The sequence below is a fragment of the Sarcophilus harrisii genome, chromosome 3, assembly GCF_902635505.1.
Source record: "Sarcophilus harrisii chromosome 3, mSarHar1.11, whole genome shotgun sequence".
Taxonomy (NCBI): domain Eukaryota; kingdom Metazoa; phylum Chordata; class Mammalia; order Dasyuromorphia; family Dasyuridae; genus Sarcophilus; species Sarcophilus harrisii.
Window position 1 is genome coordinate 600,811,964 of NC_045428.1, and position 26,230 is coordinate 600,838,193.

Here is a 26,230-nt window from a genome sequence, read left to right on the forward strand (position 1 = left end):
ATTCCGAGGGGTCCCCAAGTCTCCAAGGTCTAGGTTCCCAATCCTCCCCATTCCGGGGTCCCCAAGTCTCCAAGTCCGGGGGTCCCCAAGTTTCAAGTCTGAGGGTCCCTAAGTCTCCAAGTCCGGGGGTCCCCAAGTCTCCATGTCCGAGGGTCCCCAAGTCTCCAAGTCTGAGGGTCCCCAAGTCTCCAAGTCTGGGGGTCCACAAGTCTCCAAGTCTGGGGGTCTCCAACTCTCCAAGTCCAAGGGTCCCCAAGTCTCCAAATCAGAGTCTCCAAGTCCGAGGGTCCCCAAGTCTCCAATTCCGAGGGTCCCCAAGTCTCCAAGTCCAAGTGTCCGAGGTCGCCTCCTGTACCCCTCGCAGGGGCAGCCGATGCCAGTGTGGCGGTTCGGAGAATACCCCTTTGTGGCCTAGAGGGGCCGCCCCTTGGGGCCGCCATGGTCCTTGTGTGGGCAGTGGCGCCCACACCCGAGCAGCCCACCCGTGCCCCCCGGGACCTGGACTTCCACGGCACCAGCCAGAATTTCAGCAAGGTGCCGCTGCCCCGCATGGACCAGGGCCTTGGAGGGGGGAGGGGCCGGGAGGGGCTTGGGGGGTGGGAGAGGAGGCAGCAGGGGGAGGGTGAGCAGCCCGGCTCTGTCTCCCTGAGCAGTTCATTCGGCTGTCGGACCGGACAGACCCCGCGGCGGCCTACGCCCTGGTCACCCGCACCTGGGGCTTCCCGGCCCCCAACCTGGTGGTGTCTGTGCTGGGGGGCTCGCCGGGCTCCAAGCTGCAGCCCTGGCTCAGGGACCTGCTGCGGCAAGGCCTGGTCAGGGCCGCCCTCAGCACCGGTGAGCCGCCTCCTGGCCTGGGAGTCCCTGCTCCGCCCCTGCTCCTGGCCGGCCTCCCCATCCCCCCATCTCTGGCCCCGGGGACACTCCGGCTGTCCAGTGGGAGCTGGAGGGGAAGTGCCCCAGTCCCTTTCAGCCCCGCCCTCTCCTGCCCTTGAATGACTCAGAGCATCCCTGGGGGCGAGTGAGTCCCTGCTTCTCTGTCTCTGTGTTGTCTCTCTGTGTGTCTGTGTCTCTGTGTCTGTATCTCTGTGTCTCTGTCTCTCTGTTGTCTCTCTGTGTCTCTGTCTCTCTGTGTCTCTGTCTCTCTCTCTGTGTCTCTGTCTCTCTGTGTCTCTGAGTGTCCCTGCGGGTCTCCGGCTCTGTCTGCGGCCGGCCCTAAGCCCGGGCCCCGTGGCCTTCTTCCCGCCAGGGGCCTGGATCATGACCGGGGGGCTGCACATGGGCATCAGCCGGCACGTGGGGGTGGCGGTGCAGGACCACAACATGGCAGGCTCGGGCTCCACCAAGGTGGTGGCCATGGGCGTGGCCCCCTGGGGGGTGGTGCGGCACTGGGAGACGCTGATCAACCCCAAGGTGAGGCCCCGCCCCCAACCCCTAGCCCGGCGCCCGAGGGTGCCCTCTGGGTCAGGGGAAGAGTCCTGGGTCCTGGGGGAGGGGCCGCCTCTGCCTGGGAGGGGGGAGTGCTGGGTCCTGGGGGAGGGGGGAGCACTGGGTCCTGGGGGAGGGGCCACTCTGCACCCAAGGGGGGCCTGCCTCTGTGCCTGAGGGACCCCCCCCCGGGGGCGGGGATCCAGAGCCCGGAGAGCAGAAGGGAGCCCGAGGCTCTGACGCTGCCTCCCGGCCCAGGGTGTGTTCCCGGCCCCCTACTTCTGGCAGAAGGGCCTGAAGGACGGCACCCAGTGCCCGCTGGACTATAACTACTCGGCCTTCTTCCTGGTGGATGATGGGACCTACGGCATCTTCGGGGGCGAGACGCGCTTCCGGGCCAAGCTGGAGTCCTACATCTCCCGGCAGAAGACTGGGATTCGCGGTGAGCCCCGGAGGCCGGAGTGGGGGCGGGGCGGGGCACCCCCTTGGGGCCGCAGTGGTTCGGAGCTCTCCCGCTGTCCCCTCAGGCACCGGCATCGACATCCCCGTCCTGCTGCTGCTCGTGGCAAAAATGAAAGCATACTGCAAGTATAGTGGCAATCCCGAGCAAAAAGACCCAAAGAGATAGGCGTAAACAGAAAATCCCCAACCCAGAAACTGCAGGAAACTTCAAGACCCACCATCCCAACCTTATAGAAAACGCCACCCCTATTCGCTTTACCTTGCCTGCTAGTAGCGGTTCAGCGCCACCCGACTATCTCGCCGAATCTAGAAACGCGGCGTCAAGAGACTCCTGCGTCCTTCCATGACCCACAATGCAGGAATCGCCGACAGATCCGGCGCTTCTTTCCCAAGGGTGATCTTGAGGCCACAGGGAGGCTCAGAGTAGGAAGGCACAGAGCTCAGGAGGAGAGAGAGAGGCAGACTGAACTATACTACTGAACTCTGCCCATTGCACGGCCTGGAATAGCATCTCTGTCCTGAATGTTCCGCCATTCGGTTCTCAGCCCCCAGAGGCGCCCACCGACTCCAACCAGGTGTAGGAATAAAATCCAGCCTGACTCCTAGGAGGAGAGCCTGCCCCCTCCGTGGGGCCCCGAGCCCAGCAGAGGCGTGGGAACAAAGGCCTTGGCTCAGGCGCCTTCCCTTGGGTCTAGCGCAGGTGGAGAGGATCATGACGCGCCGGGAGATGCTGACCGTCTATTCGTCGGAGGACGGGCCCGAGGAGTTCGAGACTGTGGTGCTGAGGGCCCTGGTGAAGGGTGAGGCGCTCCCCCCCTGCCCAAGGAGGCCACAGTCCCCGCTGTGCGCTTTGTCTCTCCCGGCGTCTCACCCCAAGGTGCCCCCTCTGTGCCCGCGCTCCCTGTGCCGCTGTTAATGATGCTGTTGATGGAACCCCTGCTGAAGTGCCCCGGCCCAGTAACCGGAGCGGCCTTCTGTGCGGGAGGTGTGGGAGGGCCCAACACCGGCCACTTCCTGCGGTCGCCTCCTCAGGCCCACCCGCTGCTTTGCCGGACTGATCCTCCCCTCCCTCCCCCTCTCACCCCCGGCAGCCTGCGGCAGCTCTGAGGCATCCGCATACATGGACGAGTTACGCCTGGCCGTGACCTGGAACCGCGTGGACATTGCGCAGAGCGAGATCTTCCGAGGGGACATCAAGTGGAAGGTGGGGGGGGGATGGTGGGATATGAGTGGACAGGGGTCTGTCTGTGGGGCCTGATGGGCGCACTCTGGTCTCTGGATCCTTGTCGGCTCCGTCCATCTCCACATGCCCGGTCTGCTCTTCCCTATGTGTCCGTCCTTCCCTGCTTAAGTCATTCTGTCTGGCTCATCGGGTTCAGTCTGTATGTCCCCTCCTTCTGTCTGATCGGGTCCTTGGATGATCTCTGGGTATGTATCTGTAAGTCTAGTCGTTCATATGGCATGGTTTTCTGGCAGGTCGGTCATTTTCATCGGTCATATGTGGCACATCATGGTCATGCGGTTGTGGTGATGGTACGCGGTTGTCATAGGGTATCCCTCAGGGACTCTGGTGGGCAGATGGCCAGTTAGGTCGTACCAATAAGTCGGGTACGGATATGGGGTCGTAGTCGGTCGGTTGGGTGACTCTGCTTCTGATTTGTGGGCTGGGCACCTGGTTGGACGGGATGGGTTCCATGGGGCGGGGACGCGGAGACCCCGTGGTTGGCCGATATCGTTGGCGGGGGACGTTGGCGCCGGGTGGTGGGGCTAACACGATCTGTTCGGGATACCCCTCATGACTAGGGTGCGGTGGGACAAAAGGGACGACTGAGGTCGGTGATTGGGGTAGGTCGGGGAGGGCGTGAGGGGCCGAGGTTGGGTTGGACCTGAGGATTGGGGAGACTGGGGAGGATCCGTCGGGGCCTGCCCACTCTGAATAGTCTTTCGGATCGTACTCCTGACCAGCATACGTCGGACTCCACCTTCAAGATGAGGCCCTGGATCGATACCGCTCTGGGCCCTGTTTCTGGATCGAGATCGGATGGCGTCTTCTGGGATCGGGAGGTCTGGGCCTTGGGCCCTGGGGTCTGGGGGGTTCTGGGGCCTCTGACCCCTCTGTCCTCGGGAGGATTCTCTGTACTCTGCCTGAGGTTCTTGCTCATAACCGATTGTCCTGGAGGCCGATGACGGATAGCCAAGACTGATGATAGATTTGAGGAACCTCATCATAGATCATTTCGAGGTCGAGATGAAGGATCAGAATAGGAGGAATTGCTCAGTGACACTCATACATGAAACTCGAGACTGGAGAGGATCCCCTGGCTGAGCCCCAGACTGAGGAAAGAGCTTCAACCCATTCTGGTGGTTCCAGGACCGGGGATCGGGGGACCCCTGGTGTGGAGGGAAGAGCCCCACCCTCTGTTTTTCTTTGCCTAGGTCTGTTTTCAGAGTGTCTCCAAAACAGTGAGTCCCGGACCACCCGCTTGCTCCTGCACCGGTCCTCCATCTGGGGGGGAGCCACCTGCCTCCAGCTGGCAACGCAAGGGGACGCGAGGGCCTTCTTCGCCCAGGATGGGGTGCAGGTACATGGCGCCGCGGGGAATCTGCGCCCGCCGGGCACAGAGCTAGGAGGTCCTCCCCTTCCCCGGGCACAGCCTGCTTCCTCGGCCGTCTCTGCATTATCTGTACCAGGGACGGGGAGAAACGGCCGACACTGCAGGGGGCATCAGGCTCGGGGAGCAAGTTAAAGGGAGAGCCGGACCACGGGGTCCCCAGAGGCAGAGAAGGGGGGGCCTCCTGGGCCCGGGGGCCGGGGTCCTTTCCCATGCCTCAAAGGGGAGCTTGCACTAAGATCGGAAAGGCAAGCAGGAGAGAAGCGGGCTGTGCACGGGGAGGGCACGGACAGCCCTTCCGGCCACTTCCCAGCTGGGCTTTAGCCCGACGGACACAGGCCAGAGTCTGGGGACCGGAAATTTGAGGGACCGTGAAGGACGTGGGCAGCAGGGGGCATTGCAGGGGATGATGCAGGAAGCAGTGAGGGCGAGCCTGCGGCCCTCGGGGTCCTCGCCCAGAGAGGGGTTTGGGGAGGACACATGTGGAGTCAGCTGCTCCGGGAGGACAGTCTCATGCTAAGTCACAGCCGCGTCGGTGGCCAGGGGGCCTCGAGGGCCTGAGTTTAATAAAACGGATGCTGGAAGGCCGGGCTCTGGAACAGAATTCCCCCCTTTCCGTTGGGCGAGATTACGACCAGGAGCAGGAGATCCCCCTGCCTGGGAGGAAGCGGCCTAGCTCCTGGCCCAGGCCCCCGGAGGCCCCAAGGCTCAGGCTCTCCCTCGGGCCGGGGAGGAGGGCACCGTGGGATGGGAAGCAGCCGGAAAGGTCCACAGAGACTCTCCATGCTCAGAGCGCCTGGGACTAGATTGGGGTGAGCCCCCCATGGTCGGCCTTGGGCCCCCGTGGGGGGTCATCGGAGAAAGTCGGCTCAATGACAAATGGCCTCCACGGACGCCGGTGAGGATGGGGGAGAAGGCAAGGCTCGGAAGACCATGACTCTTGGAGGGCTCGCTGGCCCTGGAGGACCAGCAGGAGCGAGGGTCCCAGGGGCACCCGTGGGGGAGGGGTCCTTATGAGTCAGGACCGACTTTTCGAGGCCCCGTCAGGGTTTCTTTCTCCAGCCCCTTTCCCCGATGGGGGCTCTGGGACAGAAAGGAAGGAATGGCTGGTGCGGGAGGCCGGCGTTGTAGCCCCTCTTAGAGATCAGAGGGCCCAGGAAACGCCCGGGGCGGGCTTCGAAAGCACTCAAGCCCGAGAGCTGCAGCATCTCGCAGGCCGGTCTCGCTGGTGACCCAGGGCGTGAGGCCCGGGAGGCCATGGGGGGTCGGCCTTCTGCGGCCCTGGGAGACCCGGAGATGCCTTTGACAGCTGAGTGAGGGGAGGTGGAGGCAGGGAAGGAGAGACAGCCAGGGAGGGTGGATTGGAGATAGAGCCGGGGGCTCACAGAACTGCCCCATTTTCTGTCGGAAGTGCCATGGGGAGTGGCCCCCCCTCCCTGGGGGCCATGGGACCCCCGGGGCCCTAACCCCCATCCCCTGCCCCCAGACCCTGTTGACGGAGAAGTGGTGGGGAGAGATGGACAGCAGCACCCCCGTCTGGGCCCTGCTTCTCACCTTCTTCTGCCCCCTCTTCATCTACACCAACCTCATCACCTTTAGGTGAGCCTCCCCACGCCCGGCTGGGCCCCCGCGCTGTCCCCAGGGTCTCTGCTTTTCAGCCACCCCCGGGTCCCCGCGGGACCTCCCGAGCCTCAGTTTCCCCTAATTGCTTCCCTCTGTTCTTCCCTGGACCAAACGCCTGCAGACCCCTGGAGGAGGAGCTGCTGAAGAGAGAACAGTGGGGGCCAAATGTGGACGATGGTGCCATGGACAGCCCCTCGGGGTGAGCCTGGGCCGGGGGCTCTGGGGGGCCCGTGGGTGGGGGACTGGGCTCCTGGGTGACCGCCGCCTCACCCCCGCCCCTGCAGGCTGGGGGACATCTCAGAGAAGCGGGGGACGGGCACGCCGACCCAACCCAGGGCCGCCTGGAGCTGCCTGCGGGACCGGCAGCAGTGGGCACGCTGCCTGCGGCGCTGGACCCAGTTCTGGACGGCACCGGTGACCGTCTTCCTGGGCAACGTGGTCAGCTACCTGCTGTTCCTCCTGCTCTTTGCCCGGGTGCTGCTGCTGGAGATCCGGCCCACAGCGCCCGGAGCCACCGAGTTCCTGCTCTACGCCTGGGTCTTCACGCTGCTGTGCGAGGAGCTGCGACAGGGGCTGTCGGGGGGCTGGGGCACCCTCAGCGGGGGCCCCACACCAGAGCCCGAGAAGGTGCCCCTGCACCAGCGGCTGCACCTCTACCTGGCCGACACCTGGAACCAGTGCGACCTGGTGGCCCTCAGCCTCTTCCTGCTGGGCATTGGCTGCCGGTGCGTGGGCCCGCCCGGTCACGGGGCCTCTGAGGGGACGGGGTCTGCACCCCAAGGGCGGCCTTCCCTTTCCCGAGCCAAGCCCACTATTCGGGGGTGTCCTGGGCCCCTCCCATGCCGCCCCTGCCCCCTGATGCCCTGGACGCTGCATGCCCCCAGCCCAGGCTCCCAGCACCCCCCAAGGGGCCTTGGCCCCTCGCTGCACCCTCCCTAAGGGCCCTGCCCCCCTCGCTGTACCCCCCCAAGGGGCCCTGGACCCCTCATCACACCTCCACTAAGGGTCCTGCCCCCCCTCACTGCACTGTCCCTAAGGGCCCTGCCCCGTCCTCCCGCTGTTGGGGAGCCCCTCTCCCCAGGCCCGGGCGCAGGGGCTTCTCTGGCGGCAGCTTCCCCTCCCTTGCACGCAGGCTGACCCCGGGGCTGTACCAGCTGGGCCGGGCCGTGCTCTGCCTGGACTTCATGGTCTTCACTCTGCGCCTCCTGCACATCTTCACGGTCAATAAGCAGCTCGGACCCAAGATCGTGATCGTGAACAAGATGGTGAGTTTGGGGCTGGATAAGGCAGGGGAGGGGAGAAGATTGGGGTGGGGGGAGGAAGGGAGGGGGAGGACACAGGGGGCAGCTGCTGGCTCTCGGACCCTCGCTCACCCCCAGCCTCCTTCCCGGTCCTGCAGATGAAGGATGTCTTCTTCTTCCTCTTCTTCCTGGGCGTGTGGCTCGTGGCCTATGGCGTGGCCACCGAGGGGCTGCTCCGGCCGCAGGACCAGGACCTGTTTGCCATCCTGAGACGCGTGTTTTACCGGCCCTACCTGCAGATCTTTGGCCAGGTGCCCCAGGAGGACATGGACGGTGAGCAGGCCCTCGTGGTCCCCCTGCCCGGGCCCCCCCTTTCCCTCCTCCCCCACCTGGGCCCCCACTTTCCCCCCTCCCCCAGCCAGGCCCCCCTTTTCTCCCCCTCCCCCACCCAGGCCCCAGCCCTCTGACAGACTCTCTGCCCCCAGTGACCCTGATGCAGCAGGACAACTGCTCGCAGGAACTGGGTTCGTGGGCCCAGCCCCTCGGGAGCCCATCCGGCTCCTGCGTCTCCGTCTACGCCAACTGGCTGGTGTTGCTGCTTCTGGTCATCTTCCTGCTGGTGGCCAACGTGCTCCTGCTCAACCTTCTCATCGCCATGTTCAGGTGCCGGGCCCGTGACCCCTGACCCCTGACTTTTCACCCCAGGTGCTCCCCTCCTGACATCCCTCTCGTTGCCGCCTCCTCTCCCTGCCCATCCCCCCTTCAGTCCCCCCAGAGCTCTTTCCCTGGCCGGGCCCCCCAGCTCGGGGCTGGTGCTCCCCATCAGCCTTCGCTGCCCCCATGGGCCTGCCAGGGAGCACCCGGCTCCGGATCCTCCATCCACCTGCCCCGGGCCTTCTTTAAGGCTCTGATCAAACACATCCTATTGTCCTTTGTCCGGTGACCCCCTGACCCTCCCCCCCGTCCGTCGCCTTTTGTGCCTCCTGACTCTGAAGCAGCGCACAAGGTCAGGTCTCTGTAAGTGGCCCGTGCCTCAGTTTCCCCGCTCCGCCACACTGCCTCCCTCATGGCAGCCCTAGTGCTCCGCTGTACCAAGACCCTCCGAGGGCCCCGCCATCGTGCTAGCCCCCCCCCCCGAGTCCTTCTGTGCGGTCCTTTTGGGGGTGGTGAGTGCTTCCCGGTGCCCTCACGGGGCTCCCACGCCCTGGTAGCACCGCAAGGCAGGTGAGTGCCGGCCATGTCCAGGACCGACGGTCCTCCCGGCTCATCCCCCCCAACAGGCGGTCTGACTGGCTGGGACCTTCCCAGCGGCCTCCGAGGGCCTGGCCCTTGCGCGTCTTCTCCCGTTGCCCCTGCCCCTTCCCCACTTCTCCTTAGAAGTCCCAGCCTCTGCTGGGAGCCCTCTCCGAGCTGCCCCCTTTACGTGCCCACGGACCCTCACACAGAACCCCCTGAAACCCGAGACGTTCTGTGTGGAACCAAAATGTCCACGGCCCGCGGACCCCTTCTCTTCCTTGGGGGCTTCTCTGTCACCGTGCCAACTGCTTGCTCAGAGAGTGACCTCTGACCCTGCGACCCACGGGGCGGTGACCTACGTTTGTGCTTCGACCACATCCCTCGCCCCCTCGCAACCTGCGCTCACGGCCCTCCCTGTGGACCCCTTGTCTCTGAGGCCCTTCCCTGTCGGTCCCCCAGCCACACCTTCGGGAAGGTGCAGGGGAACAGCGACCAGTACTGGAAGTTCCAGCGCTACGGCCTGATCCGCGAGTTCCACAACCGCCCGGCGCTGCCCCCGCCCCTCATCGTGGTCTCCCACCTCCTCCTGCTGCTGAGCCGCCTGGATCGCCAGCGCCAGCCCCGACGGCAGCGCCCCGCCTCCGACGAGGCTTCCAGTAAGTTCTGGGGGGCAGGGGCCCAGCGGGGGGGCTCCCGGGGGGGCCGGGGCCACGCTCAGAGTCCCCCCTCCCCGCCCAGGGCGGTACCTGGCCACCCAGGCCGAGGAGCGCGAGCTGCTGACCTGGGAGTCGGTGCAGAAGGAGAACTTCCTCCTGGGCCAAGCCCGGGACAAGAGGGAGAGCGACTCGGAGCGGCTGAAGAGGACGTCCCAGAAGTGAGGGAGGGTCCTGGGGGGGAGGGGAAGGGAGGGGAGGGGAGGGAAAGGAAGGGAAGGAAGGGAAGGAAGAGAAGGACAGAGCAGATCTTGGGGGAGGGCTCTGCCCCAACTTCTCTGAGGGGACCCCTGGTCTCCCCCACCTCCCCTCCCAAACGCAGGGTAGACACAGCCCTGAAGCATCTGGGTCAGATTCGGGCTTACCAGCAGCGTCTGATGGCCATGGAGCTTGAGGTGAGAGGTGAAGGGCGGGGGCAGAGGGGGTCTGGGGGCAGCTGGGGAGGGGGTTTCTAGGGAGGGGGCCGGGTGCGTCTGGGCTCTCCTGACCTAGCCTCCCTCCAGGTCCGTCACTGCAGCCAGCTCCTCAGCTGGGTGGTGGAGGCGCTGAAACAGTCCCAGCTGATCTTGCCAGCGGAGCCGCCCCCACTCACCCCGGTCAAAGTCCCAACTGCCCCTGCCCTTCTTAGCCCCGGCTTCTTCCTCCCCGTCCTTGTCCTACAACCTCCATGTCCCTCTGGAAGTCTCCGTACTCCTGTATCCCTCTCTCCCTGATACACCCCTACGCCTTCATCTCTCACCAAATAACCCCTAAAGATAGACGAAAGAACTCCCACATCACCAAACACCCAAAACACAAAACACCCCCACTTCCCTCTAAACCTCCCCATCAGAAAAACCCCTCCCCTCCCAGAAAACCTCCCTCAAAATACCCCATTCACAACCCCTCCCAAAACCCATCCATCCCAAAACCACCACCATCTCCCCTATCCCAACATAGCTCACACACAACATGCCCCCAAGCGCAGAAACAAAACACGTCCACCCAAACCCCAAAACCCCTCAAAACCCCACCAATATCCCAAAAACACAAAACCATTACCGCCCAAAAACACCCTCACTGCAAGAATAAAACACAAAAGGCACAAACATGGCCAAAACCAGCACTGCCGTAACCACCCAAAACACTACACCTAGCTCTAAAAACATGCACTCTAAAACATAAAACACTCCCGCCAATGCAAAACCCCAAAAATACCTGCATTCCTCTACCTTCCCAAAAAACACAAAAACACACACAAAACTTCTATTTAAAACCCAAGCATTATCCCATAATACCGTCACCATCCCTCGCTCACACAAATGCATCACAACCCCACGCCCAACCCCCCCAACACACTCTCACACCACCACCCGCCACACACCAAAAAACAAAAATAAAACTCCCGCATCCCTTCTCACCCAGCAGCAACCACAGCAAACCAAAAGCTCACCCACCCATCACATCACACCACTCACTTTGAGAAAACACCACACCCTCCAACACTACACTCACACGAAAAACACTCACGAAACTCCAACACTTGCTCCCACTTATGTAAAACACAACGAAAAACACACACGCTCCGTAACTCCCGCCCTCATCCCAGCCAACATTGCCACTTGCCATCTCAACCTCCACACACCAAAAACACCAACACTCACTACGCACTAAACATCCCACTTTCATGGCAATCCAAAAACAAAAACTCTCAAAAACGAAAAACAGAAAAACATACTATCAAAACTAAGCAAAAACATCGCAAACCCAATCAAAACGAGAAACTCCAGCAATACCAAAGCAATTAAGCAAAACACCACCTGTTCATCACAGTTTCCAAACCCACCGCCAACTCCCTACTCCCAAACATAGCATTCGCAACACACAAATGCATCTCTACCCCACCGCCCCAGCAAAAGCACAAACACACATAGCCACACTCCAATTTCACTTTAAAAACAAAACCCCACCCTCTCCCTGGCCCAGAAAGAAAAAAGCAAAATGCAACACTCCACCATTCTCTATTTCCCTTTCTGCACTCTAAACACAGAAAAACACAAAACACCCCTAAAGCCATTCCCGCTTTCACACCTACACTACATCACTAGAAACAACTTGAAACAAAACAAACTCCCAGAAACCCAACCACACACTCTCACTATTAGCCACCCCATCCCACACCTACACCCCCTAGCCATCTTTTCTACTTGGCCATTTCCACAGCTTTTTGGCATATGCCCACATGCCCAGCCACAAACACAGCAAGCCACCCCGCCAGCACTCACCCAAACACGAAACCCCGTAGAAAGCACCAAAAAAATGGCCCAAAAATCCAAAAGCCGTAAAAGCCCAGCAAATTCCACTCCCTATAAAAAACAAAAACTACGTAAAAAAAACACCATTCAAAAACAGAAAACTAATCCCCACTACATTCCACCAAAAATACTCCATACACTCAACGTCTCACAAAATAAACTCCCTAAAACAACTTGAAACACCTCCCTACTACATCCCAACCCCTCCCACCGCTCTAAAACACCATCATCAAACATCACAAACCACCCTCACAAGCAAAAACCCCACATATTCACAAACACCCCTAACCCCTCTCAAAAACACTAACCCTACACGCATCTCCCCAACGCCCAGCACCCAACACTAAAAAAAAACACCAAAACACAAACCACCTCACAACAAAACAAACCTAAAAAATCCCAAGCAGCCACTTCAACACCACAAAAACAACTCCAACCTCACACTACTAACGAAACTCCACAACTTCCACCCAGACCTTTAAACACCAAAATACTACAACCACCACAAAAGCAGAAATTTCTCACCAACCCATTTACCAAATAGAAAACAACACTCCCCTAAAACCCCGCCACACCAAAAACATCAAAAACCACTCATCACACTCACCCCAAAAAGCCCTTTACTCACACTAACACACCCACATTTCACTCCACCGAAACACTTAAATCACCTCACTCCCAAACAAAGCCGCAGCAGCCTTCTCACCACGCACTCTCACACCCACCCCAATGCAGCCACCCAAAAATGCTCTTGTTTCCAGCCTTTTCCGTCAAAACAGTAAAACATCTAAAAGCAAAACATCCCAAAAGCAAAATGAAAACATCTACAAAAGAAAAACAGCTCTAAGAAAAACAATACAAAGAAACCACCTAAAAAAACATCAAGAAAAACATCTAAAGAAAAAACATCTAAGAAAGAAAGAAAAACATCCCCTAAAAAGAAAACATCTAAAAAAGAAAACAGCTCCCCAAAAGAAAGAAACACCCTGAAAAAACATCTGAAAAGAAAAATATCCCCAAAACAAGCAAAACAATCTAAAAAGCCAAAAACATCCCCAAAACAAATAGAAAACAGCTCCCAAGAAAAACATCTAAGAAAAACATCTAAAGAAAGAAAAATAACCTAAAGAAAAACATCTAAAAAAACATCTAAAAGAAAAACATCTAAAAGAAAAACATCTAAAAGCCATCCCATCCCAAAAAAACAATCTACCGTAAGAAACATCTAAAACCGTAAGAAACATCCCAAAAAACAGTAAAACAATAAAAACAGTAGAAAGAAACATCTAAGAAAAACCACCCCATCAAGCAAAACAATCTAAAACCAAACCTAAAACACTCTCCCAAAACACACTTACAAACACCTCCACACCCCTTCCCCAAACACACAAAAATACACCCAGCAACCCCGCCCCACTTTCCACATGCACACCAAAACCACTCCACTACCAACAAACACCCCACAAACACACAAACACAGCTCCCGCCACTCCAAAACACAACTCCCTCACCCCACCACAAAAGCAAAGCAAAAACTATCCCCTCCCCACAAAAGCTCTTTTAACACCCCGCCTCCATTTCTTCTTTCCATTTTACGCCAAACCACTCCCACTTTCACCACAATACAAAACATCTCACCTCCAAACATTTACTATACCTCAGCTTCCCCATCTGCCATAAACACAAAATTATCTCTACCACCGTCACCATCCACACCAAACGCCGTCAAGAAAAACCAGCAAAACCGCCGTACGCTTGTCATCAACACCACCGCCGCCCGCTCTAGGCACTGGCCAAAGCTAGCAGGGCCACTGGGGGCCGGCTGGGAGCCTGCTGCCTCTGGGGCCCCAGGTGGGCTAGGTGGGCCCCAGGGGTGCCCTTGCCATCCTTCCCCAGAAGCCCACTGATTTTCCCTGGCTTTGGGATCCCAAATATTAACCATGGACCAAGGGGGAAAGTGAGAGGCAGCCAGCACTCAAAACTGTGATCAGAATAAAATCAGTGAGTTTGTACAAAGCCGGGAGGCCAATCAGCATGCATTAGGCACCTTCTGTGTGCCCAAATGGCCAATCAGCATGTATTAGGCACCTCCTGTGTGCCCGGCCCAGAAAAGAAAGGTGAAAGCCCTCCTGGGATGACAGCTTGCTGGGAACTTGTGAGCTAAACACAATAGAGATAGGAAATAATTAACTGAGGTGAAACCTGGAATTACCAGGGTTAGGGCCCTTTCTGGAGGTTTGTGGGAAAGGGAAGGGGCCACAAAAGCCAGAGCAGGGGGAGGGGGCACGTTCCAGGTTTGGGGGATGCCAGGGAAAGCACCCCAAATGGGGGGGAAGGGCTCAGATCTGGGCGTGAGGGACTCCGTTTTCAGTGCGGTGGAGACGGGCGAGCCCTGAGTGAAAGGGGAAGCTGAGGATTTCTCCCACATAACCTGGAGTAGCCCAAGACTCAGCCAAGGTCTTGTCCAGTCGTCGGACTCTGGGAGAAAGCGACATCTGAGAGAGGACCCGGACCTTCACTGGTCTGCTTAGAGGAGTCGGCTGAGGTTTGCCGCCCCAGGAGTCTCTGCTCGTCCCTGACAGAGGAAAACCTGAAGCAGCCAGGGGCCCTCGGGCCCAGCTTGGCGACAGGGACCTTTAACCCTCCTGCAGTGCCGACTCCTCACCCATGACCCCCTTCTTTTAAACATTATTGCTTAACCGAGACCCAGCCCCAAAGCCCGCACGTCCCAGAGACAAATCCCAGAGAGGCCAAAGGTAGAAGAAGGATTCCCGGGAGATGGGGGCGGACAAGGTTCTGTGAACCTCAGCTTACACTGCACTTCGGACTTCTGTGAAATGGGTTTCCCAGCCCGGACTTTGTGGCGGAGGGCCTGCCCCAGGGAGAGAAAGGGCCTTTCCCGTGGGTCCCGCCTTTGTGCAGTCACTTTGAGTTGGATCTTTGCATCCCACAGAGCCCTGATCCTGGGAGACCCCCGCCCAGCCCAGTCCACTGAAGGCTGAGGGTCTGGGGGCCTGAACCAGCAGGGGGCAGCCTTCTAGTCACAATAAACATTTCCTGAGCACCTACTATGTGCTAGGCACCACGCTATCTCTGGGGATACAAAAAGAGACAAAAGCGGGAGGGAAGGATAGAATCAGGGACACAAAACTTTTAAAAAATGTTCAAGAACTGTGTCAATGGGAGAAAATAAAATAGTATATTTTAAGGAAAAGAAAAGGTTCTGCCTTTGAGGAGCTCTTGTTTTTTCAGAGGCGAAAAGGGAGCCTTTTTGCAAAACTTTTTCCTGAGGTGTTGCTGAGATCGGGCCCTCGGATGGGGATGACCAGCCCGGCACTGGATCCTCCAGAGTCAGAGGGCAGCTGGGGAGCCCCAGGGGGCTCGGAGGGAAGGAGAAGGTGGTCCGCTTTGGCCAAGCGGAATTTAAAAGCTCAACCGGAGCTTTTAAGGCAGGTAGGCGTTTTAGAGAAAGAAATAGAACAAGCTATTAACCAACTCCCTAGGAAAAAAAATCCCCAGGACCAGATGGATTTACATGTGAATTCTACCAAACATTTAAAGAACAATTAGCCCCACTGCTATATAAGCTATTTTTTTAAAAAATAGGGAAGGAAGGAGTCCTACCAAATTCCTTTTATGAGACAGACATGGTACTGATACCTAAACCAGGTAGGCTGAAAACAGAGAAAGAAAATTATAGACCGATCTCCCTAATGAATATTGATGCTAAAATCTTAAATAAGATATTAGCAGAAAGATTACAGAAAATCATCCCCAGCATAATACACTATAACCACATAGGATTTATACCAGCAATGCAGGGCTGGTTCATTATTAGGAAAACCATTAGCATAATTGACTATATCAATAACCAATTTAACAAAAACCATATGATCATCTCAATGATGCCGAAAAAGCATTTGATAAAATCCAACATCCATTCCTAATAAAAACACTTGAGAGGATAGGAATAAATGGACTTTTTAAAATAGTCAGGAGCATCTATTTAAAACCATCAGCAAGCATTAGATGTAATGGGGATAAACTGGAACCATTCCCAGTAAGATCAGGGGTGAAACAAGGTTAACCACTGTCACCATTACTATTTAATGTTGTGCTAGAAATGCTACCTTCAGCAATAAGAGATGAAAGGCAGGTAGGGATGTGAGAGTGGAAGCCAGAACAGAGACTGGGGCAGGATGAGCAGATCTGAGAATTGTCGGCCTCGGGGGTCCGTGGGAGTGAAGAGATCCCCAAGTGGGTTCCAGATGGAAAAAAGAAGTCGGGGGGGGGGGAGGGTCCTGGTTGGCAGCCATGGCAGGGCTGAAGGCCCAGCCAAGGCGAACAAGGAGTAGTCAGCCAGATAAAAGAATGGGGCAGAGGGACATAAAAACAGGGGACAGGAGCAAGGGGAAGAAGGCAGTGAGGTGTCAAGGGCAGAAGCAGCTCAGGAGAATGAGGCTGGAGGAAAGGTCATTGGATCTGGCCAGAGGAGGCCATCAGGGACTTTGCAGAATCCTCCTGGAGAAGTGATGGTGTTGAAAACCCAGGAGAATTAAGAGAATGAGAGAAGAGGCTGCTGTAGGAAGCTTTCCCAAGCACTTTAGTATAACCAGGAGAACAGAGATGGCACAAGAAGCGGGGTGGAGTGTACTTATACCCTGTTTAGCATATACTGGATTGCTTGCCATCTAGGGAATGGGGTAGGCAAATGGGAACGCAAGGTTTCGCAAGGTTAATGTTGAAAAAGCATCCATGCATATGTTTTGAAAATAAAAAAAAGCTTTAAAAATAAAAGAATGGGGATGGAATGCTCAAGTGGAGGTTTTGTGAGAGTGGAGGAGACACTGTTAGGTTTGTGGGCAATGGTGAGGGTGTGAACATGATGAAAGGCGGCCTTCTGGAGAAGATGGGATGGAACGGGGTCCTCTGGGTGTTGGCAAGGGAGCCGAGAGCCCCCGGGGAAGCAGAGGGCTCCGAGGGCCTCTTCATATTCAGGGTCTGAGGAAACAGGGCAGTGAATGAAGTACTAGCAGGCCACAGAGAACCGGAGCAAATTCATCTCATCAGGCTCAACACCCCACCTTTGGGCACTAGGGCACCCCAATTTGCACTGGCCAAGTATCAGTCTAAGGGCAATGGCTGACAAGCTAAAGTTCCCCTGCTGCCTTTCTTTGATGGTCTCCAGGTACCAGCCAGCATTCTGAACCTGAAGACACCTGAAACTGTACGCCCGACCATTAGGAACTGGCTGATTAGACAAGGAGGTGCTGCTTCCAGCGTACTGTGGATTCAGCAGTGTCCCGTGATATAGAAACTGTACTTTTAGTTCGACTGAGAAAGGAAGATCCAGTCTCAGAATCTGAAGGCAAAAAAGAATCTTAAAAGGTCACAATTTAAAACAGTTTGCATGTAATTTGAGAACTGAGATCCTTAGCATGGGGAGCCATGACTATATTTAAAAAACAATTTTTGTTTATTTTGTTAACTATTTCCCAATTACATGAAAAAGTTTTTAACAATAATTTAAAAAATTTTTGAATTCCAAATTAAATCCCTTCCTTCTACCCCTCTCCCCTCCTTGAGAAGCAATTCATCTATTATACATGTAAAGTCATGCAAAACATATTTTATATTTTCATGCTGCAAAAGAAAACAAACAATATAAACAGTAAAAAGAAAGGTTTTCTTTAAAAGTATGCCTTCTTCAAACTGCATTCAGAATTCATCAGTTTTCTTTCTGGAGGCAGATAGGACTTTTTATCAAGGGTTCTTTGGAATTGCCCGTTGACTTGATCAGCTAATCATTCTTAATTTTTGCCGTTATTCTGTACAATCTTCTCCAGGTTTTGCTCACTTCACTTTGCATCAGTTCATATACGTCTTCCCAGTTTTGTTTAATCCCTCTGTGACTTTATGTAAATATGCTGAATCAGTCTCAATCTTAGTTTTCTCATCTGTAAAATGGGGTTAATAACAGCACATTTCCTAGGGATGTTGTGAGGACCTCTCTCTCTCTCTCTATAAATATATATATATATATGAAATATGCATATTTCAAATGCTTTGTAAATCTGAAATTGCTATTAAGTGCAAGTTATTGTAATTTCTGTTTTCATACCGAATAGCCATGACCAGGAGACACTCCAAGGGCATAGGGAGAAAGTGGCAGGAGTTCAGTGGTTGAGGAATAACCTCAATGCCTTTGATACCTGCCGAAAGTGGCTGGTTATCCCCCCTCCTGCCCACACCCATGCCCATGCCCATTCCTGAGAAGTGGGGGGTACCTTGCAGAGGGGCCCCTGTTTGGGAGGGAGGGCAGGGCTGCTCTCCAGGACTGCTGGGGTTTCCCCTCCGAGGCTTATGACCCTTGGAGGTCACCTCCAAGCCCTGCACACCTCCAGAGCAGGGAAGGGGAGAGAAAGTCCCAGCACCCTCCTATAAACTGAATCCCCTCAAACCCCACCACGCTCCCGGCGCCTCTAGAAGAAAGCTTTTTACACTGTGGGTTGTGATCCACTATGGGGGTCGTAAAAATCTGGCAACGCTAAAAAATATCAAATCTTCCACCGAGGTTTAATTCCTTATGTAAAATAAACAAGTGCATCCATCTCATCCGTGTGCTCATTTGCTTTCCTCTTAAATAAATGGTAAAATTATGGCAAAGGATTGTTTTAAAATAATCGTCGATTTACTATCAGTGAGTGTTTGATGTGAATATTTATTTACATTTCTCTCTCCCTGGTGTGCAGTAAAAATTTCTGGAACGGAAAAAATGCAAGAAGCTGCTCTAGACTCTTCAGGACAGAGGAAACAGGGCTAAGGATCGCGGTGGGTCCTGGCCTGGCCCAAGTCCTGGCACTGACCGCTGGCGAGCGTGGCGCTGGACAAGGAAGCCCCAATCCCAGGTCATGAAAGAAGCCCCCATTAGGGGGATGCAGGATGATCCAGCTCCTCGAATGGGGGCTACATTTATGGGGTACAGGGTGATCCAGCTCCTAGAATGGGGGACACATTTGGGGGTGCAGGGTGATTCAACTCCTAGAATGGGGGACACATTTAGGGGGTGCAGGGCGATCCAGCTCCTAGAATGGGGGCCACATTTAGGGGGTACAGGGTGATCCAGCTCCTGGATGCGGGGTCACCTTTAGGGGGTGCAAGGTCATGTGACTCCTGGGTTGTGCGCCGTGTTCAGGGGGATAAAAGGCAATCCAGCTCCTGCATCTGGGACAGTTGAGGCCGGGATCCCCCAGAAAGTATCTCTATCTGGGGCGGCCCTTAAGCCCTTGCCACATGCCTTACAAGGGCGGGCCTTGGACTAATCCTTCCTTAGTTGTGGTGACAATCACCTTGTTTTTAAAGGGCAGAGAAACAAAACTGGTTTCCTGAATCAGTGCGCAGGCCTAGGGGGGTTGAGGGGAGGCCAGGGTGTTGCAGGGTTTCGCTCATACCTAACTGGCTCCGGCCCTGACACGCAGCCCATCCTCCTAGCCGGCCGAGACCCCTGAGTCAGAGCCTGCACCCATTGGACTCTGGCAGCCGTGAAAGGGGTGAATCAGAGAGGGCGGCTCCCATGAACCTGCCCCTCAGAGCCACGTCGACGTCCCCCCCACAAGCTCCAGTACGCCGCCCCCCCCATCCGATGTAGAATCCTGTCTGGCTTGGACAGCCCTTCCAGCCCCTTTGCGAGGTCCTGTACCCCCCATGGGAAACCTGCCATCTTCTGCCCGCCCCCTCCCCCCCGCACTTCCTGACCTCTAGAGCCAGCCAGCGTCTCTCCCTGAGCAGAGACCCCCCCCCCCCCCCGCCTTAATCCCAGGGCCTTCCTCTAGGGACCAGGCCCCTTTACTCTCCCTATGCCTTGTTTGTAGTTCTCTGTTTTCGGGCACAGAGCGGGCTCTCCCTGCCTTGCTCCACGTGCCCAGTGCCTGGCACAAAGCCAGTGCCCGGTCCGTGTTTACTGACCCATAGAATGAGTGCCCAAAGGCCCGAGCACGAGGGAGCGGCCCAAGCCCAAGGTCACCCTGCTTCACTAGTGTCTCCTCCAGACCCCACGAGGGGGGCGCAGGGCCCTGGAGTGAGGGGGGGGCAGCCCTTTCTGGGCACTTTTGTCCTTAAGAAAAGTGGTGTCTGCCCAGCCACCAATGCCCCTAAGGCCCTAAGGCCCGGCCGCTGCTCCCTAACTTTGGGGGGAGCCCAGGGCAAAAGCAACAGGAACTGCCACCTGGGACCCTTGGCTGGGTGGGTCATGGGGCCAGAATGGCGTTATTCTTAAAGTCATATTTTATTTTTCTCCAATTACGGGTAAAGTCAATGTTTAACATTCACTTATTTAAATTTTGAGTTCCAAATCCTCTCCTCCCTCCCTGATAGGAAGCATTTTTTTGCATGTTTAATGATGCAAAACGTATTACTATATTATCACGTGTAAAAGAAGACCCAGACCCAAGGGGGGAAAAAACCGTGAAAAAATAAAGGGGCAGCTAGGGGGTACAGTGGATAGAGCCCCAGCCCTGAAGTCAGGAGGACCTGGTTCAAATATGACACTTAACACTTCCTGCTGGGTGACCCTGGGCAAGTCACTTCACCCCAATTGTCTTAGAACAAAATAATAAGAACTAGTAGGTTACATCAGACTCCGTCAGTACTCTCTCTGCAGACGTGGATAGCATTTTCCATCCCAACTCCTTGGGAATTATCTTGGATCATTGTCTTGTCTGCAAAGGGGATCCCATGGAGTCCTGTTGTTCCTGGCTTTGCTGTTCTGCTTCCGCTCCCATCTCTGCACCCATCGCCATGACATTTCCAGGTTTTTCTGAAATCCGCCTGCTCACCTTCTGATCCCCGGCCATGACTTGTTCAGCTCTCCCTGGTGATGGACGTCACCTCAGCCTCCATTTCTTTGCCATCACAAGTAGATATTTGGTACAAACTGGTGCTTTCTCCCCATCCCCCCCCCTTTTTTTTTTTTTTACAGAGCTAGAGGGATCGCCAAGCAGAGGATACTCAGTTTTATGGCCCTTGGGGCTGAACTGCCTGCCCCTCAGAATAAGGAGGATGAATTGGTCATTAAATAACTTTTTGGTGTTTCAGTCCTGTCCAACTCTCTGAGACTATCTGGAGCAAAGATTCTGGTTTGTCATGTCCTTCTCCAGCTCATTTTACAGTTGGAGGCAAACAGGGTTAAGTGACTTGCCCAGGGTCACACAGCCAGTGAGAGTCTGGGGCCAGATTCGAACTCGGGAAGATGAGGCTGTCTGACTCTAGACCCAGAGTTCTACCTAATGTACCACTTAGCTGCCTTTCGTTAAATAATATGACACAATATTAATTTTCCTCAGAGTCTAGAAATAATTTACAGACTGTCCCCCAGATTAAGGAACATGATGGTTCCTTAGGCAACTAGTGCAGTGGATAAAGCAGAGAGCCTAGAGTCGGGTCCAATATCTCCTCCTCATCCCACTTTCCTCCAGTCTCCGGGACAAGGAACGCCCTCGGGCACTGTGACAACTGCATTATCAGGGTGTGTATCCCTGGGTCCTGCCAAGGCCAGTGAGTTTGGACCCAGCATTCAGATCTGTTATAATGGATGGTTCCCGGACGGGGATCCTCGCCTGCTGGAGTCGTGGCTTGGGGCTGTTTCACATTAAATCATTACCCACAGTGACTTTAACATGCCTTTGTCCGCATCGAAGGCCTTTGACAACATGGTTGAAACCTCCCTCTGAAAGCCCAGGAGCTGGTGCCCAGCCTGGTTTCACACCCTTGATGACTGGGAAAGCTCATGAGGACGGACCACTGTCCAGACCCGGGGGCACCCATGGAACTTGATGCAAAATACTGACGAGTTTCTCCAGGCGTCCCCATTTTGCCTCAGTTCTCTACGAGCCGCTGGACTGGCTAGATGCCCCCGAGCTGCTCCTGGCCTTTCTCTGGGAGCCGCTGGGCAGCAGGCGCCATCTCGGCCGTCCCTCGGTCCTTTCTGAAGCCATATTGGTCCTCAGGTGGTCGGCCATCTTCCAGGCGGAGGATCCACCTACCCAGGTGGGCACTGGCAAGATCTTTGCCCCCAATGACTGGGAGCCTCCGTGGTTGTCACAGGACAAATTTTTTCTTTACAATGAACAGATTTACAAATAAAATAATAGAAAAAAGAATAGGCTTACAAAATCTGCTCTTAACCTTTAGAGAGACAAACACTGAAGGCATCCTGGACTTCTGCAACATCTCTTGCCATATAAGTTCAGTCGGCTTTTGTGTGAGCAGTGCACCCTCCTTCTTGAAAATCTCAGTTGGAATAGGATCAGCTTCTTTGCTGATTGATTTTTTTTTAATATGAAGTATTAATGTAAGCACCTCTAATTGTGGGGTGGGGATGGGGATGCCCTGGCTTCCCTTAAGCTTTCTCCTCGTCATGACCAGGAATCCCAAACCAAGAGCCCCACCCCCCCCGCAAGTGTCCACATCCAGCTGCGCCCCTGCCCCTGCTTGTGCTGGCTCCTTCCGGCCCACGACCGAGTCCCTGCAACATAGCCCCGGCGCTCCCACTCCATCCAGCTCACTCAGTCTTCCTGGACTCAGACCGGGCCCGACTCCACAGACAGACCAGCGGATGAAAGTCTCTGGCTCCTGCTGAGGCTGTGCCACACCCAGTGAGCTGCAGGGTCCCCACTGGGGTTTGTGGGAAGCTAGCCGGAGGCTTGTGGTTCAGCCGGATTAGTCCCTGGCCAGGGATCTTCTTTCAGATCTGCTAGTCGTACCAGGAGGACCCGTTCTGCCCCAAATCTTGATTTTTTCCCCAGTCAATGTTGACTCTGAAGCACAAATTAGTTCTATTTGTGGGGAAAATTGGAGAGCTTGAAATCTATCAACCTACTCCTCCATCTTCCCAGAATCCTTTGGAGTTGGATGGAGACCAACTCTTTCTTAAAATTTAGATTAACTCGTTCTCCAAACATTTAAATATTTGGATAATAATTTGCCAAAGGGAGAAGGTGATCTATCCTCAGATACCATTTATACTCTGTAACAACTACAGTATCTGTAAAACTAAACACAAACCATCAGGAAGGGCCAGGGTTAAAGAACAAACCATTAGGAGTCCATGAACATTTACTTATTAAGTACTTTGGTTCGTGCCGTCTCCCTGTTTCTCTAGGAAGATTAAAGACAGATCCTGCTACACGGGCAACTAGTGAAAGAGATCTTCAAGGAATAGAAAACAACAGATAACAATGATGTAACAGCTTGGGGGTTCCCGGTCCATGGTGCAGACGTCTTTGCCACATCCTCGGAGCTGCAGAGGAAGAAGGAATTAGAAAGAAAGCAAACATCCCATCGAGGCAATGAGCATCGGAGGGAAGGTTTTCATCTCCCTCCTGAGTCCAAGTCCTTGAACTGACCTTCCTTTCACTGGATTCCATGTGAACCTGGAATGAGATTAACTCCTGCGACCCTTCACTTTCCAAAACTATGAGTGCGGGAATCAGTGTTTCTCAAGTACTTCTCAGTTTTAGCTCGTTTGTTGTTAAATAGCCCTTCCAGGCCGTTAGGATTCTGAATTCTCCTTGTTCGTTGATAGACCCGTTGTCACATTTGAGGTGAGTGTTCAGTTGGTTTTTCTAAGTATGCACTATAGGTATGACATGTCTTTGAAATAGGAGTGCGAATCTGTAGAAAAAATACTCCTTGTCACATTGGGGAAACAGTGTTGTTCATCCTTTGTCCTCCAAGGGAACCGGTGACATCTCAGGGGGATGAATTGGATTTAAGTGAAACTGAGCTGAAAAGCCATCAGCCCGATTCTCTCCTCCAGTCATTGGGATCCAGTGGCAGGAGAAAGTTCAAGACTCTGATGACCTCTGGGACTCGGGGAGTGACCTTGATCTTCAGAATACACATCCTGCTCAGGTTTCAGTTTGGCTGGGGCCGGACCCGGGGAGGGGGGGCTGGGGAAGAATTGAGACCCCCAAAAGATGTCCCAATTTATCATTGCAAGAATATCAATCTGGGAGAAGAAACCCTGGAAAACTATGACTAATTACCCTCGGAAGCCATCAAAACCTAAACGACTTAGCTCCAAGATGAACGGTATAAATCATTACTCAGCAAAGTAAGAATTAACTGACTTAAGTGCTCACATGACATTTCTTTTCCTCTAAAATATTCCTTTTTCTCAACAACTTGAGGACCACCAGCATCATGAACATTAAGACAGAAACTGCCTAGGATGGAACTTGGGAATCTCCCCAGCCTGCAGCTTGTTTTTTAAACAGGTCGACAATTCTAATTTCCCGGGTAGTTCCTACTTTTTGCTGAAGGCCACCTCCCTCCTGAATTTCCTGCTGTTCTCTTAGGTTTGATCTTTTTGATGATTCATTAACACTTTCTCACTGTGCGTGGTACACAGTAAGCACTTAATAGATGCTTGTTCCATTGCTATCTCCACAATGCTTCAAGCACTCCTTCCCTCAAACCATCCAAGTCCTCCCTTGCTACCGACAAGTCCAGTCCCACCACGGTCCGTTGGCCATGTCTGAAAGCGTTTACCTCTTGCTGTACTTTTCATTGGGGGTCACTTAACCTGTTGACCTCAGTTTCCGCATCTGTAAAATAGGCTGGAGATGGGAGAGATGACCAAAAGCACAGGTGGGATCATGGAGGGGTGGACACTCCCAAACAGCCACAACATACCCCTGACCCATAACCCCTGCCGAGGGGCAAAGAGCCAGGATTCTCCTCGGTCCGCTGGAGTCTCGCCGGTCCGTGAGTCACTGCAGCAATAATTGCCAGGAAAAGGGTCTGTTGGGAGGACCACCAAAATGGCGGCCGATTATGGGTTAAACCGCTGAGCCCACCTATGCTGGGTCTGCATAAAATAGTCATTTTGGACAGCGGACAATGTGGCTGGCCCAACACTCTGGCAGTCCAGTTAGAGAAAGGGCCTCTGAGTCTCATCCGGCCAGTGACGACAGGCATTCGCCGTTCTCATTTAATCCTCTTTCTTGTACTTTTTTATATGAGAATGTTTATGTTTCTTGAGGATTAAGTTCATATTTAAAAAACCAACATTTTAAAAGAAATTCAATATATAAAGCCGATTTTTGGTCTCACAATTTATAAGTTCATATTCATAAAACCAGAAGTTTTTTTTTCTATATTTTGTGGTATCATAAATTAAGTTCTTATAAAAAATCTCAGGGGTAAAAATATTATTTATTTATTTACCATCTTATCTTCTGTGGACAACTAGGTGGCCCAGTAGATAGGACACTGGGCCTGCAGGCAGGAGGACCTGAGTTCAAATGTCAGTTATTAGCTCTATGACTCTGAGTAAATCATTTACTCTCTTGTTTCCTCATCTGTAAAATAGGAATAATAATAGCTCCTCCCTCTCCAGAGTTGTTGTGAGGATCAAATGAAACAGTAATTGTAAAGTGAATAACGCAGTGCTGGTACATGATAGCCACTCTGTAAATGTTGGCTATTATTATTATTATTATTATTATTATTATTATTATTAGCACATTGCCTGGAACATAAGAGGTGCTATATAAATATAAACTTAGCCAATGTTGTTTTTGTTGTTAAAGTTGTTAGTATAGTGCCTGCCACATAGTAGGTGCTATATAAAGGTTAGCTATCATTGCCTGGTACATAGTAGGTACTATATAAATGTTAGCTATTATTATCATTACTATTACACTTCTTAGCACACTACATGGCCTAGGTCCTATATAAATGTTATTATCACTACTACAATTCTTAGCACACTTCCTGGCACATAGTAGGTACTACATAAATGTTAGCTATTATTATTATTATTATTATAATTCTTAGCCCATTGACTGGAACATAAGAGGTGCTATATAAATGTAAACTTAGCCAATATTGTTTTTGTTGTTGTTAAAAGTTGTCAGCACGATGCCTGGCACATAGTAGGTGCTATATGAAGGTTAATTATTATTATCACTACTACAATTCTTAGCACACTTCCTGACACACAGTGGGTGCTATATAAATGTTGACTATTATTATTATTATTATTGCCTGGAACATAAGAGGTGCTATATAAATGTAAACTTAGCCAATGTTGTTTTTGTTGTTGTTAAAGTTGTTAGTGTAGTGCCTGGCACATAGTAGGGGCTATGTAAAGGTTAGCAATTATTATTTTCACTACTATAGTTCTTAGCACACTGCTGGAATATAGTAGGTATTATATAAATATAAATGTTAGCTATCTTCTTGTTGTTAAAGTTCTCAGCACAGTGCCTGGCACATAATCAACGCTACATAAATATCAGCTACCATTATTATCAGGTACCATTTTCTTGTGATTGGCCAAGTCAGAAGGAAAAAATGAAAAGCGTGGATTAAAGAAATACTCAACTTGAACTCTAGTTTCATTAAGGAAGCTTGGAGGAGTTTCATGGTTGAAAAGTTTAACAGAACAAGCCTCCCTTCTTCCTCCTTATATTGCCTTCAGCCTTATCAGGGGCATTTTTCTCTCCACCTCTTCTCCCAAACCCTCTTGCCGGCGGTCCCCTGGTCCCCACAGAATGGTTCGCCTTTTTCCTCCGGGATCCATTGCATGACATAACACAGCTTTTCCTAGGTCATCAGGA

General features: G+C 53.6%; 1 protein-coding gene across 1 annotated transcript; it reads left to right on the forward strand.

The window, feature by feature from the left end:
* The first annotated feature begins 468 nt into the window (after positions 1 to 468).
* Positions 469 to 22,242, forward strand: TRPM4 (transient receptor potential cation channel subfamily M member 4). The gene is made up of 23 exons (XM_031961741.1): positions 469 to 534; positions 654 to 834; positions 1,247 to 1,410; positions 1,684 to 1,867; positions 1,953 to 2,009; positions 2,159 to 2,310; positions 2,396 to 2,687; positions 2,979 to 3,130; positions 3,853 to 3,951; positions 4,191 to 4,469; positions 5,986 to 6,098; positions 6,244 to 6,321; positions 6,407 to 6,847; positions 7,255 to 7,387; positions 7,522 to 7,696; positions 7,849 to 8,026; positions 9,059 to 9,255; positions 9,338 to 9,473; positions 9,635 to 9,707; positions 9,816 to 10,007; positions 21,080 to 21,158; positions 21,484 to 21,697; positions 22,029 to 22,242. The coding sequence occupies exons 3-23, from the start codon at positions 1,258 to 1,260 to the stop codon at positions 22,240 to 22,242; spliced, it is 3,591 nt and encodes a 1,196-aa protein (XP_031817601.1). The 5' UTR covers positions 469 to 534; positions 654 to 834; positions 1,247 to 1,257.
* Positions 22,243 to 26,230: the final 3,988 nt, after the last annotated feature.

Bases quoted from the DNA above. Each gene is read 5' to 3' on its own strand.
- TRPM4 (XM_031961741.1), top strand. From the start codon at position 1,258: ATGACCGGGGGGCTGCACATGGGCATCAGCCGGCACGTGGGGGTGGCG. The intron at 2,010-2,158 runs GCAAGTATAGTG...CTTGCCTGCTAG, and splicing joins GGCAAAAATGAAAGCATACT to TAGCGGTTCAGCGCCACCCG. The intron at 2,688-2,978 runs GTGAGGCGCTCC...CACCCCCGGCAG, and splicing joins GCTGAGGGCCCTGGTGAAGG to CCTGCGGCAGCTCTGAGGCA.